The sequence below is a fragment of the Dreissena polymorpha genome, chromosome 7 (genome assembly GCF_020536995.1).
Source record: "Dreissena polymorpha isolate Duluth1 chromosome 7, UMN_Dpol_1.0, whole genome shotgun sequence".
NCBI classification, from domain to species: domain Eukaryota; kingdom Metazoa; phylum Mollusca; class Bivalvia; order Myida; family Dreissenidae; genus Dreissena; species Dreissena polymorpha.
In genome coordinates this window covers 25,756,869-25,775,958 of record NC_068361.1, presented here as the reverse complement: position 1 = coordinate 25,775,958, position 19,090 = coordinate 25,756,869, and the positions used below count along the sequence as shown (strand labels likewise).

The following is a 19,090-nucleotide window of genomic DNA, read 5'->3' as shown; positions in this document are numbered from 1 at the left end:
CAAAAATGATTGTCAAGGGGTGATAGAGCATTCATTCAGGTGTTTACTCATCATCAATGATTAATAATAAATGTTCATGATTCAGAGACTCCAAATGGAATCGACACCAATAAAATCTAATGAAGCAGAAAAAAATGAATTAACCCAAAGATGACAATGGAAATTAGCTCCAAGTTTGGAGTATTTCAAAAATAAAGCAAATAAAACGGTGTTCTATGCAAATTGAAGTCACTGTAAGAATAGCGCTGCCTTAACCTTTTTTCATAAGAAGAAATAATGTGACAGGTCATTTTTGCGGCTTGTATAAAAACATGGACACAGAAATCTGAGAAATTTTCTTTAAAATTATTTAACATTTTCTTTCAGGCAAATTACACTACAACAACAAGGACTCTTCACTATCTTTTAGGAGACCAAAATTAGTTTTAAATTAAATTGCTTTTGTCATGTTTCCCATGCAAAGGTTACCAATGTGTGACCAAAACCATTATTAATTGATGAGGGTGTGAAATTGAAACCTGACTTTCTCAGTATATGGTCCATTGTACTGATGTCAAAACTTGATGAAGTTCATCTTCCATACTGGGCTGTACTCACTCTCTTTCCTCAGTTTTTCCATTTCACGAAACAGATTGATCACTGATTACACACCTTTTAATTCTTTCAAAAATATAATCAGCACATTGTCTGAAAAATGTGATTTCTCATTTGCCATAGAACAAGTAACTCAGTAAGCGCTAAAGTAGTTTAAGTGTAATATTGTGATATACCAGTAAAATAGCACAGTTCTCCTATGACCGCCATCAATAGTGTGACATGTTAATTATATTTTTCCTGTGAGAGGTCATTGTATCAATTTTTTTTAGAAAAACAATTACAGTGAAAATTTTAAGTTTTTTTTGCAAGTGATAACATCACAACTACTTTTTCCACTGTGAACTCAATCCGATAAAGGGATGGTCACTATTCATGAAATTAACAGCATTTCATCTTGATTAAAGTGCACTTGTTTTTTTTCTGGGTGTAAATGCAGGTCATAAAGTAGAAAACAAAGACAGGGCATGCATAAATCATAGGGAGGATGATTTAAGGACCTTAATTCCTGGCATACTGAACATGATAAACATTGATTTTGTGCCATAAATCTATTTTTTATTGCTATAAGTGTTTTTTACAAAATACAAGGAGATTTATATCATTGCAATATAGAGTGGGGCCTGCCCTTTGATCAGGCCCAATCAATAGCTAGCACAAGTGACAAGTGTATTAAAAGCAATCAACCAGGCCACAGAACAATACTTAAGGTCTGGATCAATAGCATGATGCACAAGTTGCAGACTGTTTGATTATAAGCCATAAAGTCTGGCATTGACAGAGAAGATTGCACCATCCCATTCATGTGCAATAGACCCCCCTGTGCTAATATTATTATAGTAATTTACTTTAACCAGTTTTACGCAAAACAATACATTTTATTGAAGGATATTTATATGGAAAATGTATAATGGTACTTCAAAGTAAGGTTACTATGATATCTGCCTCTGTGTAAAATTGCACAAAGAGGGTTTTAGCAGATACAAATTGCTGAAATATGGAAACTTTTGTTTTAAATTGTTCATTAGATTTTTTGCAGGTACTGATTTTGCACCCAACGCCTGGGAAAACACTTATGTCGTTTCTTTATTTTTACCAATTACACATTAAATTGCATTGAACCAACCGATACTCTAGCTGGCCAACGCAGTATAATGGAAAGCATAATACTTAATATATCAAAGTATTTCAGATTCACAAGTTCAATAATACCTTTCCAAACCTGCTGATAGGGCAGGTAACTCTCCTGACAGAGGTTACTGTTCACACTGATTGCCTCCCCTGATGGGAATACTTGAAACAAGCCTAGAGACACCATTTCTTTACATAATGTACAATTTAAACCTGTGTAATTATTTTGTCAGATATTTGACACACATTTTTATATGTCCACTAATGAAATCACTGCGTCATGTTTATTTCACAGCAAGTTATTCAATCATGAGCATAACTTATACAAACTAAACTAATATTAAGTATCCACTTTGAAGCGAACTAAGTTTAAGATATAATATCCATTCTATTATTTCTGTGTTCCAAGATCTTTATAAAAAATTAAAGTTACTTTAGTTTAACTCATCATGTAACAGCTGACATAATAAAACAGCACATTTTTACACAAAATTCTTTCTTTATTACAATTGTCATTATTAAGTCCTACAAACACAAACAAGTTTTATATGCACAAAACAAGTCTTTCTATTCCACTTTAAACATCACACAACATTCTACCCCTCATCAAACTATCAAATGAAGGCTCTAGTTAAAAGAGTTCAGAATTTGTTTCTTCCACAACATGTTGTTGATTTTCAAAACGCCACCAGTTTAACAAAGCATAACAGTCAGCTTTATATGGTTTCAGTTAAACTCCAGTCATCTCTTTAATACCCTTCAGCCTTGAAAGTAACTATATCTGGTATCCTTTTATCCCCCAACAAAGTATCCAGTACACATAAGGAGTAAATTAGCTTCAAGGAGAAGAGTTGAAAGCAGCCTTCATTGTTAACAAGCTTATCCCTTTTCTAGTCAGTGGTATACAATGATTGCAGCTTGCCACTTGAGACTGACAATGTTCAAGTGTTAGGAACTGCAGCTGTGGTGTACAGCATGACAGGGGACTATTCAGTCCAACCCACATCATCAAACCTCCCATGTGACAGCGGTAATCCCTGTCACAAACAAGAAAACTGCCCTGTGCAGCCACTTCAAGTTGCCTGGACTACCATCCAGAATATTTAAAAGGCACATCACAAATTGAAAGTAAAATTTCATTTAAACCTGCACAACCATGTTATGTAGATATCAATCGACAGGATTGCTTTGCTATTCAAATAGATGCATGCATGTGATTTTAATCAAGTTTATAAATTTATAAAATATGCATTTGCAAACATGATTAGTTCTATATTTCAATAAAGTAAATAAAGCCAATCAATTTGGATGCTGAAGAGTTCAGATCAAAGGAATGCAATGATTTCATTCACATTTGTAAAAGGTCTGAATGCTGGTGGTAACTCCAGCAAAACCTAATGTTGTTAAAGTGCACCTTACAATGAGTGTTTTCTCCAAATATATCATATACACATATGTACCAGACATTAGTTACTAATACATTTTGGCTCCATTTATTAATAGCTTGCAAAGTATCTCTGAAAGAATACTCTATGTACAAAAAAGGATTACAGTTGTTGTATGACAAAATTTCAAAATCAGTAGTATGCTTTGAGCTTCCAAATTCAGCTCTAAAGATAGAAAACAAACCTTAATTCACGCCTTGTAAACTATTCTTTTATTAGAAAACATGATTTAGTGGTATCACTGCGATGACTGACAGATCACTTTACCACTCAAAAGCCAAACAAACAAGTCCCCTGCTGTCTGTAAACAACCTCTGGGCTCAGCTGGTCAAATGTGCAGCAGCCCAAAGCCGCAGGCCTATTGTCCAACCAGAAGGCACACCAACAAACACAGTACAAATGTTGAAGCCTCTGATAAGAAACCTCAACATCAACATTTGAGACCAAACAAATCATGAAATGTGTGTCTCTGAGAGAAATTTGCCTAAACAAGGTTTGCTGATGTAAGGATTGAGTTGCTGTTTTAAAGACACATAGTGGGTTTACGGGGAAAAAAAAGAACATTAGCAAAAAACTAACTAATATGGAATATTCCAAAAGCGATGGCTTCTAAAAATTTAATTTCTTTGTTGTTTTGTTGCTTCCCCTGGCTCAAAAATTTCTTGAGGCAAATTCGCCTTGCTATGGCAAAATTCTTCTATTTTTGGCTATTTTTAGGTTTTAAGGAAGAAAAAGTTGTAGCCAAATAGAATTTTTTTTTAGCCAAATAAGTCAATTTGTAGCCATTGGCTAATTTGGCGAGTGGCAGAGTTATCTCAAGGTATGGTCGGTTGAACTAGAACATGGAAATCACTACTTTGGCCTTAAATGACAGCAAACTGAGACACCTCCCCTGCATAGATGACAAGGATGAGTACTTAAAACATTATGCCCCATCACAATCACATTATCCAGCCTTCTGCATTAAAATGACCACCATCTGTTTTACTTTTTCGGTTGTAAAACTTTGTTTGAGGTGAGGACAAATGCTTCAAGCTTCTCTCTCTGGCTGCCATGGAACCAGAATGTGGAAGCATCTGTTACCAAAGAAGGTTGTGGTTGGCTAAAGTGAGATGGCTCGAAACATGCCCAGAGGATTTACTCTTAGTGTTGAGTTGCTTTTAGTGTTTGTTAATACTGTTATTTCTCTGTAGAAATAGCAACACACACCAAACCATTGCCAAGTGAAATATACCAGTGAAAATAAATACAGAAATGAGCAGCTGCTGAACAAATAAAAAAATGGCCCTTTTTATTGACAGTAGAGCTGTAACGATTCACCCATCATTCGATTCGATTATTTTCGATTCAATTCAGATTGACCTATTTGCTGCTTATTTTGCAAACTATTTCATGTTTGTTTTGTCCAGAGCATGAATTAATATGTTTGGTATTTGCTATTAACTTATTATGTTGTACATTTAAAGTGTTTAATTTTTTAAATAAAATTTAAAAACGCAACATTGTTTTATAAGTAACAAATTTATTGAACAAAACTTCCTGTTGAGTTATTCTTAAATAACATAAAATGCACAATATATCACATGTGTTGAACAGAAAAAAACATGTATATAAACAACTTCCAGTTGACTTCTTTACAGAATGCACACAGTTTAATAAACAAACCATATGGGTTACTTACGTCAACAAAACATGTTTTGCAAGTTGCCTTTGCATCAGAATCTTCGCAAAACCCGAAATGTTCCTATACTTTTGATTTTAATTTTGTCTTTCGGCATGGTTGAAGAAGCCATTTTACCGGCTGATGTAATGCTCAGCATGTTATTCATTCATTCATTGGATGCCATATTGGCTATTGACCAATCACAACACATTTTACAAATGACAAGAACATTTAGACAACGGATTTGGAAAGTAAGGTTTAAAATGCGGATCAATCGAGATTGCAGTGAATCAAATCGAAATTGGCCGTATTGGTATCGAAATCGAATCAGCGGCGTTGAAGCGGTTTTTCGAGGCATCAAACCGAATCGTTACAGCTCTAATTGACAGGTTTCTACAAACCTTAAGACAAAACTATACACGTTGGATTTTTTTTCAAAATGAGCGCTTTAAAGCCAATTAAAAGATTCCATAGTTTCAGCAATATCAGTAGTTGTCATCCAAGATTTTAGGGTTCAAACTGTCTAATAGATGAATAACACTTCAGAAATTGGGGTAAAACACGCATTAAAAAGTCACTTAATTTTATAGACAATCCATGAACATCTGTGCAAGAAATACTCATGAAATGAATGCATTAAAATTTGCAAATGTGGTGAGTAAATTAAATTCAGTCTTTGTAATGAGTGTGTGACACATGTTTGTTAAGGGTTAGCCTCAAATAACACCTCTTCTCATGAGATATTATTGAAAATTATTTTAATATGCTGTCAAGTATATAATTTTAAGAAAAGTATTATTAACAGATAATTTTTAAGTTCAAATTTCAAGTTCCCTGATTTGTTCTGCACATGTTTTTTGTTAACTTTTTCTCCTCATCCTTTTTTACCTTGACTTGGTAAATCAATTTTTTATAATAAATTTTTAATAAAAGACAATTCACACTTGATTTCCACCAAGAATCTGTATCAAATTCACCAAATGCCATGTGCATGCTATGGTCTATAGCTTCTTTTCCACAATTATGGTAATTCAATAACTCTTCCACTCCACCACCCCAACCCACCTGAACCAAGTGGATGCATATAACTGTTATCCCCATTGTCATAAATATGCAGCTCCATAAAAAACTGTTTTGCCATTAGAAGCTTCCTTGGCTATTGTTTGGACACCTTATGTTTCCATTCTAGTCCCATAATCAAAGGATTGTAAAGATTTTATATTAATTACAAGGGTATTAATCTTTATAGAGCAACAACAATGACATCCAATACTAACTTGAAATATGGAAATTTTACGATGACAAAGGAAAGTGAAAAGCAGCAATTTGGTACCAATGTCTCTGACTTCAATACATTTCCTTCGTGACACCTCTTTCTGATAATAATTTTTAATGGTTGCCTCATTTATAGGGTGACATTAAAACTACATCCCCTTTAATGGGATGGTTAAACTGAAATATCTAGTTATAGTCCACATCTACTTTGGCACGACAGGCCAAACAGTGCCTTTGGACAGTCCCTTGAACATCAAGAGAAAATCAGAATAGATTAAAAGATGGGCTGTAAGGGAAAAAAACATCACAATGTGTTGGGGATTCCTTTTTATTTTAGTTTAGATCTAAATTTTAATGAAAGAGTATCCATTTTCATACATAAAGAGATGAAAGGGAATAGTTCGCAAATGGACATTTATTATTTCTTTCCAGGTTTTTTTTATCAGAATCCCAAAGTACAATACTATTGTTTAGAGACTGATAGACTTAAAACTCAAAGGTCATAGAATTATAATATAAATGCCCTTCTGTTTGTTGAAATCATGTAAGTAACATAACAGCTATTTTGATTTCTTCAATTGTTTTCGTTGCAATATCTGACAACAGGAAAGTTAAATCTACTGACACCTATATGATACATTGTATTGTTGTTTTTTCAATTACAAAATTACATGTTATCAAATATAAATCATTTTGCAGTATCATGTTGTATCTTTTACTCCTTCAACGCACATATTTTCAGTGATGCCTTGGGGGTCATGAAGAAAATACAAGTGATGATCTTTACCCTTCTTAAAAATCAGAACTTCCAGACCAAAAACTTAAAACCCTGCTGAGTGTAAAACTGTTGTCTTTATTTCTCTACACTTTAAGTCTAACTTATACCTACACTATTAGTCTAACTAAACCCTCCCCCTACAAACTAATCTGCACACCAAGTGGTCCATTCAAATGCTTTTGAAAAATCTATAAAAAGTTTATAGAACATCAATCTAACCCAATTAAAAAAACACCTGCCTATTGTCCATACATTTATTTATTTATTTCAAATTTATCAAATGACCACCTTTTTTTCCACTGGGATCAGAACCATCTGCTGTAAAACTTATATTCAGGTTTAAGTGATTTTTACACCAATACTATACAAATAATTGAACATTTAATTTAGAGTAAACCCAGACTCATTACATGTATAGTAATGTTCTTCACATTAAAAGTTGACCAAAAATGAATTGTTCATTCAAGAGAATGGCAGAAAGAAAAAGACACACAGAATGAAATTGATTTCTTGTTTAGAGTTACTCCAAGCTAAACACATTCAGAAGTAAATGGATAAAAAAGGCTTAGGGTATAAAGCAATTGTCATTTAAAGAAATGTATACTCATAATGCCTCCAGCTAAAGAGCAAAATGATCGTAAATATACGTGAGTCTCTTGTTGCTAAAAATGAAAACAAATGCTGAAATGGAGAGTTCTGATTGGATAAGATTATATCTAGTGCAACAGGTTGTTGAATGGAGCATAAATGGAGGGCAATTAATTGGCATGGACCAACAATTGTCAAAATGACAGCATCTCATGAAAGCCAGTTTCAAATTTCAAATTCAAAGGCAGGTGATGAAAAAAAAATCACAACAGCTATCTGCCAAATGGATGTAACACTGTAGGAGATTTTAAAACATACCTAGGGCAGGTTGGAGCAATTATGTAAAATAATGTTTCTTGTACACAGTATACCGTTATGAAGACAATACATAATGATTTTGGCTTTACAATTATATGTTAGTATAAAACACTTGTCTAATGAAGATAACACATGCTGATATTAAAAGAGTTCTGATTGGATAAGATTATATCTAGCACAACAGTTTGTTGAGTGGAGCATAAATGGAGGGCACTTAATTGGCAGAGACCAACAGTTGCCAAAATAAATGACTGCATCCCAGCAGAGAGAGTTTGAAAATTTCAAATTCAAAGGCAGGTGATAACAACAGTTATCTGCCAATTAGATGTTAAACTGTAGGAAATTTTAAAACATACCTAAGGCAGGTTGGAGCAATTATGTAAAAGAATGTTTCTCCTACACAGAATACCGTTATGAAGACAATACATAATGATTTGGCTTTAAAATTATATGTTAGTATAAAACACTTGTCTTATGAATAATACACATGCTGATATTAATACTATCAATTAATCATGGTTATTTAAACACCAAATAAAAATAATACAAAGATACTGCATCAACTTTGCATCAATTTAAAACATACAACCCAAGTAACAAGTTATAGAAAGTAATTTTTAATTAAAACATATAACAAGTTATATGTATTGAATTGATACCATTTGTACAAAAAAAATGATTTGTGCTCATTAAAATTACCCAAAATGGCCACTCAGCAGGAAGCTTTAAATCTGTATCTCTCCCTTATCTTTGAAAATGCATCTTTTTCTTTAAAAAAGTGATTTTTATCTCTTAAAAAAAGTGATTATTAGCAAGGAAGAACGTTTAGGAAAAATCTTACAATTTACATTTAAGTCCCAGAAACAAAAAAATGCAATCAAATAAGTCAAGACTGTCAATTTGTATCTCGGTCCAATTCGTATCTCAGTCACTTTGTTCAAAAGATAATACAGGTCAGGCAAATTCAGGGGGACATTTTAGAGGGTAGCTAGTCTGTCAAATTTGTCACCAACCCACCCTAGCCCCAGCCCCCCCCCCCCCCCACCCCCCCCACTCCCAGCTGTATAAGGCTCACCATTCTCCTATTGACACTCTCCGTGCAAGGCCAATGTAAGGAGGCTGGAGAATGTCACACTTCCACTGCAATATTGCCCTGGGCTACCAATACTCTCCCTGGGGTCATAGAAGGCCAGTGCTCTCTCCATATTGGGCAATTTTACATCCAGATTGCTACCAGCTATGACATACCATTTGGGTCAAAAGTCAACAAGACCTACTAGGTAAAAAGAGAATTGTACGTCGACGTACAATATGTACGTCGACGTACATTATTTTGTACTTCGATGTACAAAATTGTACGTCGAGGTTAAATTTTTAACGACCCTTGAGTGTTAGCTAATCAGAAGACCCCGTACGTCTGTTGCTTTGATCCGCATGTTAAACATTCACTGCGCTATTTTCAGACTCTTTATACGATTTTAATTTCAAAATTTGATTCCATATTATTTTGTCTATGCTTTCTAAACAATCGTGTTACCACAATAAAACAGCGGAAGTCTACACTGTGTATAAGCAACCTGCTGTGATAATCCCTATCCCTTTGTGCGTCAAGTTATGACATATAGATCAGACATCGGCCGGCTGTCTAATAAAGAGTATAATATATATTACTTAAACCGATTTTAGAATAAATACCGTAAAGTAGATACTTATTTTTAATTCTTTGTTTTTTTTTTGTTTTTTTTTCAATTTTATATTTTTATTCATTTTGTCCTCAATTAAAAAAGAGATTTTAAACATTTATTATGAATAAATCTGAAGGAAAAGCGGCTCAAGAGATATATACAAATTATATACGTCGAAGTATATTTCATATTTGTCATTGAAGTACAATATTTGTACGTCTATGTACATTTCTCTTTTTACCCAGTAGGTCTTGTTGACTTTTGACCCAAATGGTACGTCATAACCAGCAGGCAGGTGTGCCTTCTCCCATCCCATCATTAGCATGCACTGCATTGTAATGTCAATATAATAATGTACCCACTTTGAAGAAGAATGTGATAATGATGAATACATAAGGCATGCAATAAGTTTATTACTTTGTGCTCAAATTCATACTTAAATATTGGTCAGTAGTATGCAATTTAGTTTCCAGTTGTACAAATTTTAAGTGGCCCTTTTAAAATATTGCAAGAGTGTACCAAATTTTAAAAAGCTGAAGCATGAAATAACACTATGATGTGTTCAATATTCTGATAATAGGTAAAACAATGCAATATTTTGTCCATTTTATAGATTTTTTATAGAAATATTAGACTGACAGCCAAAAGCAATTTTGAGGCATATTTCAATCTTTCACTTGATTAACAATTATGAATTATCTGTAGTGAAAAAAGCACTGAAAGTTTGAAAAAGAGGCAAAAAGCGTATTAAAATTTGTATGCATGTTGAGACAACTTATAAACTAATGAATAACATATTTTCCCATGAACAGACAAAGAAGGAAACAAATATTTTAATAATATATTCTTCCTTTGTAGAATGTTGTGGTTATTAACTACAAAGCAACATCATGACATATGTTATCAGTTTTCAAAATGAGTTCATGGCTTATTTAATCCCATTATGTAACAAGATGTGACCCGGACAAATATATATGCCATTAATTTCAAATATGACAAATTTGAACTCCATTAATATGCATTCATGTCACACGACTTAAAACCCTTAACAATATTTCACAATGAAATTGCAACAAATGTCAAGGTCGATGTGAGCCAAAGAAAAATTGTTATGCCAAGGATTACCTGATCCAAGGACTTGGTAAGCCGAGTTTTGATTGATCCAACTGAAAAGTGTGATGCAGGTGACAATAATTGTAATGACATCTTTAAAATTAATTGCACAATATCAGTGTACTTACACCTTTGAAGTAAAAGAAAATGTTGGGCAATAACCACATACTTGCGATGCTTTATCTGTTTATGTTTAAGAGTGCATTGAACTTGTATTTGAAGTTGTATTTAATTGCTATTCATCACCTTTGCCTACTTACAAATTTAAGTCTTCAAGAGTTAACGTTAAATTCTTCACACAATTTTGTGTTTAAAAATATTCAAAATAGCTTCAGTGTTGTTGTTAAAAAAGATTTTTTTCTGTTAGTCATTGTTTGAAAGCAGTATTTTTATAAAATATTGCATGATAAAATACTTTTGTATAAGAGTCAATGCGACAAATGCAATACAATATAAAGAAGTGAAACTCCAGCTGCTGGAGCAGTATTGAATTCTTTTTATAAACAATAAGTTGGTCCTTTAATTAAGGCAAGTGACCGATTGCCCAAACAGTACAAAACAGCACAATACAAAACAACATAAATACATATAAGTATGGCAAGCGAAATGCACATTAATTCCTTAAACCAAGGTTTAACAGTTAACTATATAGTTAAGAGACTTTGAACCCGGGTTCAAAGTGTTCTAAAAATAGATACCAATCTGTTATCTGAGACAACCAATACGCGGAGCTTAAACCACAAGTAGAAGGTATATGCTGCGTCTTCATTGGTCATCTCTTAACTATAGGGTTAAGAGACTTTGAACTGCGGTTCAAAGTCTTAAACTGCAGTTAAGTGGCGCGGAATGCACATTAATTATTTAACAGTTAATTATATAGTTAAGAAACGTTGAACCCGAGTTCAAAGTGCCGTTTGCACATTAATTCTTCTCTTAACTATAGGGTTAAGAGACTTTGAACTGCGGTTCAAAGTCTTGAACTGCGGTTTAAAGTCCTAAACTGGGGTTAAGACGCGTGGAATGCAAATTAATTATTTAACCCGAGTTCAAAGTGCCGTTTGCACATTCATTCCTCAAACCCGAGTTCAAGAGTTTAAACCGCGGTTCAAAGTGTGTCTAAAAATAAATATCTACATAATTCCGAAATGCACATTAATTCCTTAAACCAAGGTTTAACAGTTAACTATATAGTTAAGAGACTTTGAACCATGGTTCAAAGTGTTCTAAAAATAGATACCAATCTGTTATCTGAGACAACCAATACGCGGAGCTTAAACCACAAGTAGAAGGTATATGCTGCGTCTTCATTGGTCATCTCTTAACTATAGGGTTAAGAGACTTTGAACTGCGGTTCAAAGTCTTAAACTGCAGTTAAGTGGCGCGGAATGCACATTAATTATTTAACAGTTAATTATATAGTTAAGAAACGTTGAACCCGAGTTCAAAGTGCCGTTTGCACATTAATTCTTCTCTTAACTATAGGGTTAAGAGACTTTGAACTGCGGTTCAAAGTCTTGAACTGCGGTTTAAAGTCCTAAACTGGGGTTAAGACGCGTGGAATGCAAATTAATTATTTAACCCGAGTTCAAAGTGCCGTTTGCACATTCATTCCTCAAACCCGAGTTCAAGAGTTTGAACCGCGGTTCAAAGTGTGTCTAAAAATAAATATCTACATAATTCTGAGACTACCAATCAGCGGAGCTTAAACCACAATTGGAAGGCAAATGTCACGATTTCATTGGTCGTTTCTTAACTATAGAGTTAAGAGACTTTGAACCGCGGTTCAAAGTCTTTAACCCGGGTTTAAGGAATTAAAGGGATCTGTTTACGGTTTGGTAAATTGACAAAATTGAAAAAAGTTGTTTCAGATTCGCAAATTTTCATTTTAGTTATGATATTTGTGAGGAAACAGTATTACTGAACATTTACCATGGTCTAATATAGCAAATATATATGCATCTTTTGACAATTTAAAACCCTAAAAGTTATAAAGCGTTGCAACGCGAAACGATTGAATAATTTTGAGAGTTCTGTTATTGTCGTTTAATTTTGTGAAACTACAAAGATTGCTGATATAATGCATAAAATACTTTAACTAAGTATGCTTGGCAGAATAGCCGAGCGGGCTAATGCGTTTTTACTCCAGGTTACTCCAGGACTCCGGGGGTCACTGGTTCGAGTCCAGCTGTGGCTACTTTTTTCTCCTATTTTAAATTTTATTCTTGATTTTTCACTGGAGCTTTTAAGATCAAATGTTTACATTTATCAATATAAAGCATTTAATGACTTATTTCAAAACATGCCAAAAACTGTGAAAAGGCCCCTTTAATGTGCATAATGGCACTTTGAACCCGGGTTCAAAGTCTCTTAACTATATAGTTAACTGTTAAACTGTGGTTTAAGGAATTAATGTGCATTTTGCTTGCCATATATAAGAATAAAGCTGGGGTCACCACCTTGGGACGGTCAATGCCTGAAATTGCCGAGACAGTATTAAGGTCACCAGCAAGCAGGTCTAGATTTGGTCCTTAACATTGGCCTTGCCATAGAATTACTATTTGATTACAAACAAAAATTGCTTATATCAAATGATCTCAATAGATACAAACTATATCATTCTATATAAGCATTTTTGTTTGTCCTCAAGCAGTTATTATGCCACTTTTTTTTCTTCCAATAGATTAAATTAAGTAACTAGCCAACATTTTAAGAGAGTCTCAATACTGCACAAAATTCAAATGAGACAGCCTGAAGACAGCTGCACAGATTGATGAACTCATGGTTCCCAATGGCTATCAACAATGGTGACAGTTAAAAAAATATTGGCGACAAATTAACTCAAATGGCGATTTTTTTCAAAACAACTTTTTAAATTTTGTGAAAGTACCCGTAAGAGGCGGCAACTTTTTAAAGCACAGAGGGAAAACAGTGCACTGGTACAAGTGTAAAAATATCACATCAGGTTGTGCATGCCAATACTGTATTCACTTGATCACAACAACATGCCAATAAGTTTCCTACACAAACGGTGTCAACTTTACACTTACCAACACCAATGGTGTAAAGGCAATGAAACCTTGCCACTGTTTTAACACCATAACACACAAACCAAGTACTAACAGCTAATTACCACCCAGTTTAAAATAAGGGGTGGTATGGATTTATTATGAAGATAGAACATATTTAACCACAACCCTCAGAATCATTAGAGAAGACTGGAGCCCAGGTTTCTGGTACATGTTCACACCCAGGGAGTTGAGCTAGCTCATCAGCAAAGGGCATGGGCTAGGCGGCTTCTGACACACCAAGTGATCACATATGTTCTAGTGTGTTCCCACCTGGGCATATAATAAATGCCTAAAGCATTCTTAGGTTAAAGAAACAAGACAGATTTTTGTTTTGTCGGTTCAAAGTGTGAACATAACCTGCTTTTAATGTTTTACTTAACGATGTTGGACTTCAGATGTGTGAACAACTTATTTTCCCTTACGCAGCCGGAAATTATAATGTAGTATATTAAAGCCAATTAACAACCACATTAAACAATGCTGCCTTTTCGGTTTGACTGCGAACCTGAGACAATCCATATGATAACAGGACCCCAGTGTTAATTGATTGATTTTGACATGTAGCATAGTCACCTATTTGTGTAGGCATTGCCATGGAGATGCTGGGGATTAATGGGCACACAGATTCCAGGCGCAGTTAAGCTGAAGATAAGGTACATGTATATATGGATTATGTAAAATCCGGGACATTTGATAGATTTCTGGGACTGCAGGACATGTTCTTCATTTCCGGGACAATCCCCGACAATCGGGGACGTATGGCGTGCATGGTAGTGACAAACAATTTCAAGAATGTCCTAAATATAATATTCTGTCTGAGGTTAAAGAAAGAATGATTGAATGCACCCCTAGATTACCTTTTCCTATTTCATTATTGTTATCAAATAGGCTTGTACATTGTATTATATATAACTTTATTACAGTTTCTAAAGCGTTCTCAAAAATGTAAGAAAACACACTCAAAAAGAATAAATTTCACAATTCAAGATATCATATTCTTGGCTGTTCATGTATATTATAGCCTTAAGGGAAAACATTATCTGGGTAACTAATTTACACCCAGATTGATATGGGTTTTATTATGGACACAAATCAAGTGTGATCCTTGATAACATTGAGTGGCTAGGGGCCAAAATTTATATTTTCATTTAATTATTGTTATCAATGTTTATTATTCCCTTCAGTGGTCAACAGAAGTTCATGTAAGCTATGTTTGTACATGTTACTTCAACAATTATTGTCTGAAAATAATTCTGTGCCATGTACTTTGTGGACCTCGTTATCAAATGAAGTCTTCATTTGATGAATTTTGCTTGGAATCTTCAAGGTAGCCCCTTGTGACATTAGTGAGAATCTTCAAGGTAGCCCCTTGTGACATTAGTAATAGACAGATATTGCAAATTAACTGATCATACGCAGTAATATGTCTACTCAATCATAAGTCAGGAGTATAAATATATATTAACATTTGGAATTATTTGTGCATGTTCACTAAATAAATCAAGTCAAAATTACAAGAACATTGAAAAATCTGCATCAGTAAAATTTCCAGCCAAACAAATTTATTGTCAATAATACTTTTAATTAATTAAATAATCAAGATATTAGTGCATTTTAAAATGTAACAACTTTGCAATAATCCAACAATCTACAATTTAATGATAAATAATCCAACACAATTGTACAATATTGAAATATCTACATTTGTAGAAATAAACATTTGTTTCATATAAAAAACTTTTAATTATTCATTGAACATATCAATTAATTCGCCAGTCAAATCAGATGGGGTTGAAATGTCCACCTGGTAAAATTGGTCCTCATGTCTAAGTCATGGTGCAAAAGGTGTTGAGGTTTACAGCAAGCTCACGCCAAACAGGACCCTGTAGTGTCAAACAAGCCACATTAACATCTGCACCTCTCACAGTAGACCCGCTAGCACACGCCTGAACTCAACGAAAGTCTGCATTTCACCTGACAGCGTCACCAGCGTTCAACGATTTTTATACCTCGCTACATTCTTAAATGACATCCAGCGTAATAATTGAGCAATTATCAGACAGGGGACACTTCTGTGGACCCAAAGACCCTTAAAATGCAGTCCCTTTCCCCTTACAGCTGACCCCTTAGTGCACAGTCTGTCCCCAACTGGGCTAATCACGTGTTCCACATGTTGCAAGTGTAAAACCCTGGCCCTAAGTATTGTCAACCAGAACCCTTAGTGCATCCCTACTCATTAACTTTGTGACCTTTTATTTATCCTTGTTTTTGTAACATTGCAACCTGGTTGTAATACATCATTATTTTCATCACAGGGCATTACAGTGTAAACATGCCCACTGCGGAATCCAGCAATACAAGGACCTTGGGCAAACATTTCATTGTATTGTCATTTAGTCAAAGTTGCAACTTGTTGCAGTGCTATGAATTTATGGCAACAGCTGATGAGGTGTACAACAGTATTAATAAATTTGGGCCAAGTCCTGTAAAAAAGGGGGTTTTATGCTGCTGAATTATGCATGTGTTTGTTTGTGGCGTCCCTGAATAGCTTGTGCGGACAACCCAGATTAGCCTGTGTGGACTGCACACTTTCGCTTTTATTATAATTGTCATTTAAAGAAAGTCTCTTCTTAGCAAAAAAGCAGTTAAGGCGTAAAGTGTCATCCCTGATTAGCCTATGCAGACAGTCTGCATTTCTTCAGCAAAATGTCAAAGTTAAAAAGGGCACAACATTCAGTTAGCAAAATATTTGTCTTAATTAATGTTTTAAATTTAGCATAAAATAACTTCAATGTTCAAAATGAGATTAAACATGTATTAACCAACAACTTAATCAATAGTTTTAAATGTGTTTAGTTTTCATGCATAATCTGGTAAACATTTCAGCAGTGAGATAGGAAACTTTAGAAGTCATATCAGCCCCTTGCAATCTTTATTTCATACATATTTGAAGGATGTGTGCACTTTTTTTCAGGACAAGTAAAAAGGCACTCATCCTTCAGGACAAGTGCAGTCCTGACATCTTTTGGTCCCCTGACAAATATTGGTCATAAAGCTCTTCAAAAGTGTCATAATAGCTTCCTGACATTTAACCTTCTGTCAGACTATGAAAATATTTGACTGGTTATAACAATATGATGATACCAGTGTGATGCTACACAACCATACCAGCATAAGTCAACAAATCTAAAATCTCTTTTTCACAGTCATCTTTTATGAAATTCCACATAAAAGAAGATATCAATTTCAATGACAAAGGTGGGTGAGGCAATGTCAAAGACTTCAAAGGAAACAGTCAAAATGGTAGAAGGCAGCAAAACCTTTCCAACCATCTGTGGAACTAAATAACTGATATTGAAATAATTCTACAAGACAAACCTCAGTACAATCCCTACCAATTAACATCCCAATGGGAACAAAACAAGGAGCAATTAACTCATTCTGATTGACAACAGGAAGGCACACAGAGATCTGGCTCTTAAGATGCACAAACATGAAAATGTTCTATCTCAAATGGAAATGTTAAGCAGGTACAACAGTATTAAGCTTAACCATAAATGATTTAATTAAAACTTCACTGTAAAATCAACCTAATTGAGGAGCAGGTGTCTGCATTGATGTTGGATGATGTAGAGTCTAACCAGCAAAATTCATGAGGTTTTAACAGAAATCAAATGTTACAGAGGGCATATGTTTGAATTTTCCTTAACAGCCATTAAATCATAATTATAATATTGATACCGAGATTTGGACTAAATTAAAATTATCCTTACATTTAAACAGCTTCTGTAAATTGTCTAAACTTTAATTAAGCTTTATCAGAAACACAGATCTCTATGGCACATTAAAATAAAAAGCTACACAAATTTACTCAGATTTTTTAAAATTAAATATACTTATGCATCAAATTGAAATAATATGCCTGTTTCATTTTAATCGCAATAGTTTTCTCCAAAAGCAATGCATTTGGAACATACTAATATATGCAGTCACTCACACACAAATGTTTGCAAATAAAAAGCATCCACTTGACCTGAGGTGCACACATATTTACATGACAATTGTTGTCTTTAGCATTCTAATAATATTCTTTGAACTTCAAAAGCCATCATCACAGCATATAATTGTGTGAAAAAAATACCAAGGCTACACTGCACCGATTTCTTCAAGTATCTGGATTGTCAGGATAGTGGGTGGGGCCATGAAGTATCAGATTTCTATTTTTTTCGCATTTATTATTCTAAGTAAAGGACACAATATCCTATATGCACTGATTTATACTTCAACACAAAGGGTAAATTTTTGGACACTTTAATCAGTGTCAAACATTTTGCAGAAATGAGTTCACCATTATAATCTTATAAATAAAAGGTTATGTGTCAACATCACAATTAAATGGTACCTAATCTGAATTTTTATAGGTTTAACTTACTATAAGAGTCTAAATACTAGATAATCATAGTACAAACAGTTCCAAACTATATTTTTTATGTAAGTATCCCTTTCCCACTCTGAAGCAGAGTGAGAAAGGGTACATGCAAACAGCATAAAACCAGAACAGCCTGTGAGTTACTCTCAGTCTGTTCAGGTTTTATGCTGTTTGCTGCTCATCAGTATCTTAGGGTTGGAAATGAAGCCTTTAAAGCTTGAATACAGTAAGAAAGGTCTATAATTATATTTCACTTTTTAATTGACTACAAATGTGTAACAAGAGCACCGCATAGCCGATGCCAACGCTAGGCTGCGGGTGCAGTTTTGAATAAAGGAAAGCTTGTCAGATTTTTTTTAAAGAGGTAACAGTGACCTTGACCTTTGACCTAGTGTCCCAAAAATGGGTGTTGCCTGTAGAACTCATCAAGGTGCAGCTACATATGAAGTTTCAAAGTTGTACGTGAGAGCACTTTGATTTTGAGCCAATGTTAAGGTTTTAGCATGACGCGGACAACGGACTAGCTCAAGCTATGAAAATACTTTGGGTTTTCTCCGAAAACAGCCGAGCTAAAAATATGTATCTAAGAGGTAAAGAATTAAGTAATATGGATGATAAACAACAAAGAGCAAGTGTGGTTAGATGCAAGGGAAAGATATAGTGTCAACCATTTTAATTATGAATGGGAAAAGAAAACTTCTTGTAGATGTGTATCACAGGAAGATATGGTCCGTGCTCTGTTAACCCTTTCCTTGACAGGTATGCGTTTCTACGACCTTATCCATTCCCTGTCAAATACGCGTATCTACGCCTGTATCGATTCCCTGTTATCTACGCATTTCTACTACCCCATCTATTACCTGATATATACGCGTTTATACGCGGCACGATTTAATTTGCTATTTAAATGCTTAAAATGACGTTTTAAGTGTAACAGAAATGCATATACACCTGCGTTCATCATTTTTCTAAACTGTCGAGTAAACATCCGGTAATGTTGCTA

At 34.2% G+C, this 19,090-nt stretch overlaps 1 protein-coding gene across 2 annotated transcripts in view; it reads right to left on the bottom strand.

Annotated features, from left to right (window-relative positions):
* The window catches only part of LOC127838592 (uncharacterized), a 135,216-nt gene that overhangs the window by 21,301 nt on the left and 94,825 nt on the right, over nucleotides 1–19,090 (bottom strand). Inside the window, exon 1 of one of the 2 annotated variants that reach the window (XM_052366422.1) lies at nucleotides 1,807–2,332. The exons of the other annotated variant lie outside the window; for it this stretch is intronic. Within the exon in view, the coding sequence (XP_052222382.1) occupies nucleotides 1,807–1,912 (106 nt within the window). The 5' untranslated portion in view covers nucleotides 1,913–2,332. Of the gene's footprint in view, nucleotides 1–1,806; nucleotides 2,333–19,090 lie in introns of those variants that run through there. 2 annotated transcript variants of the gene reach the window in all.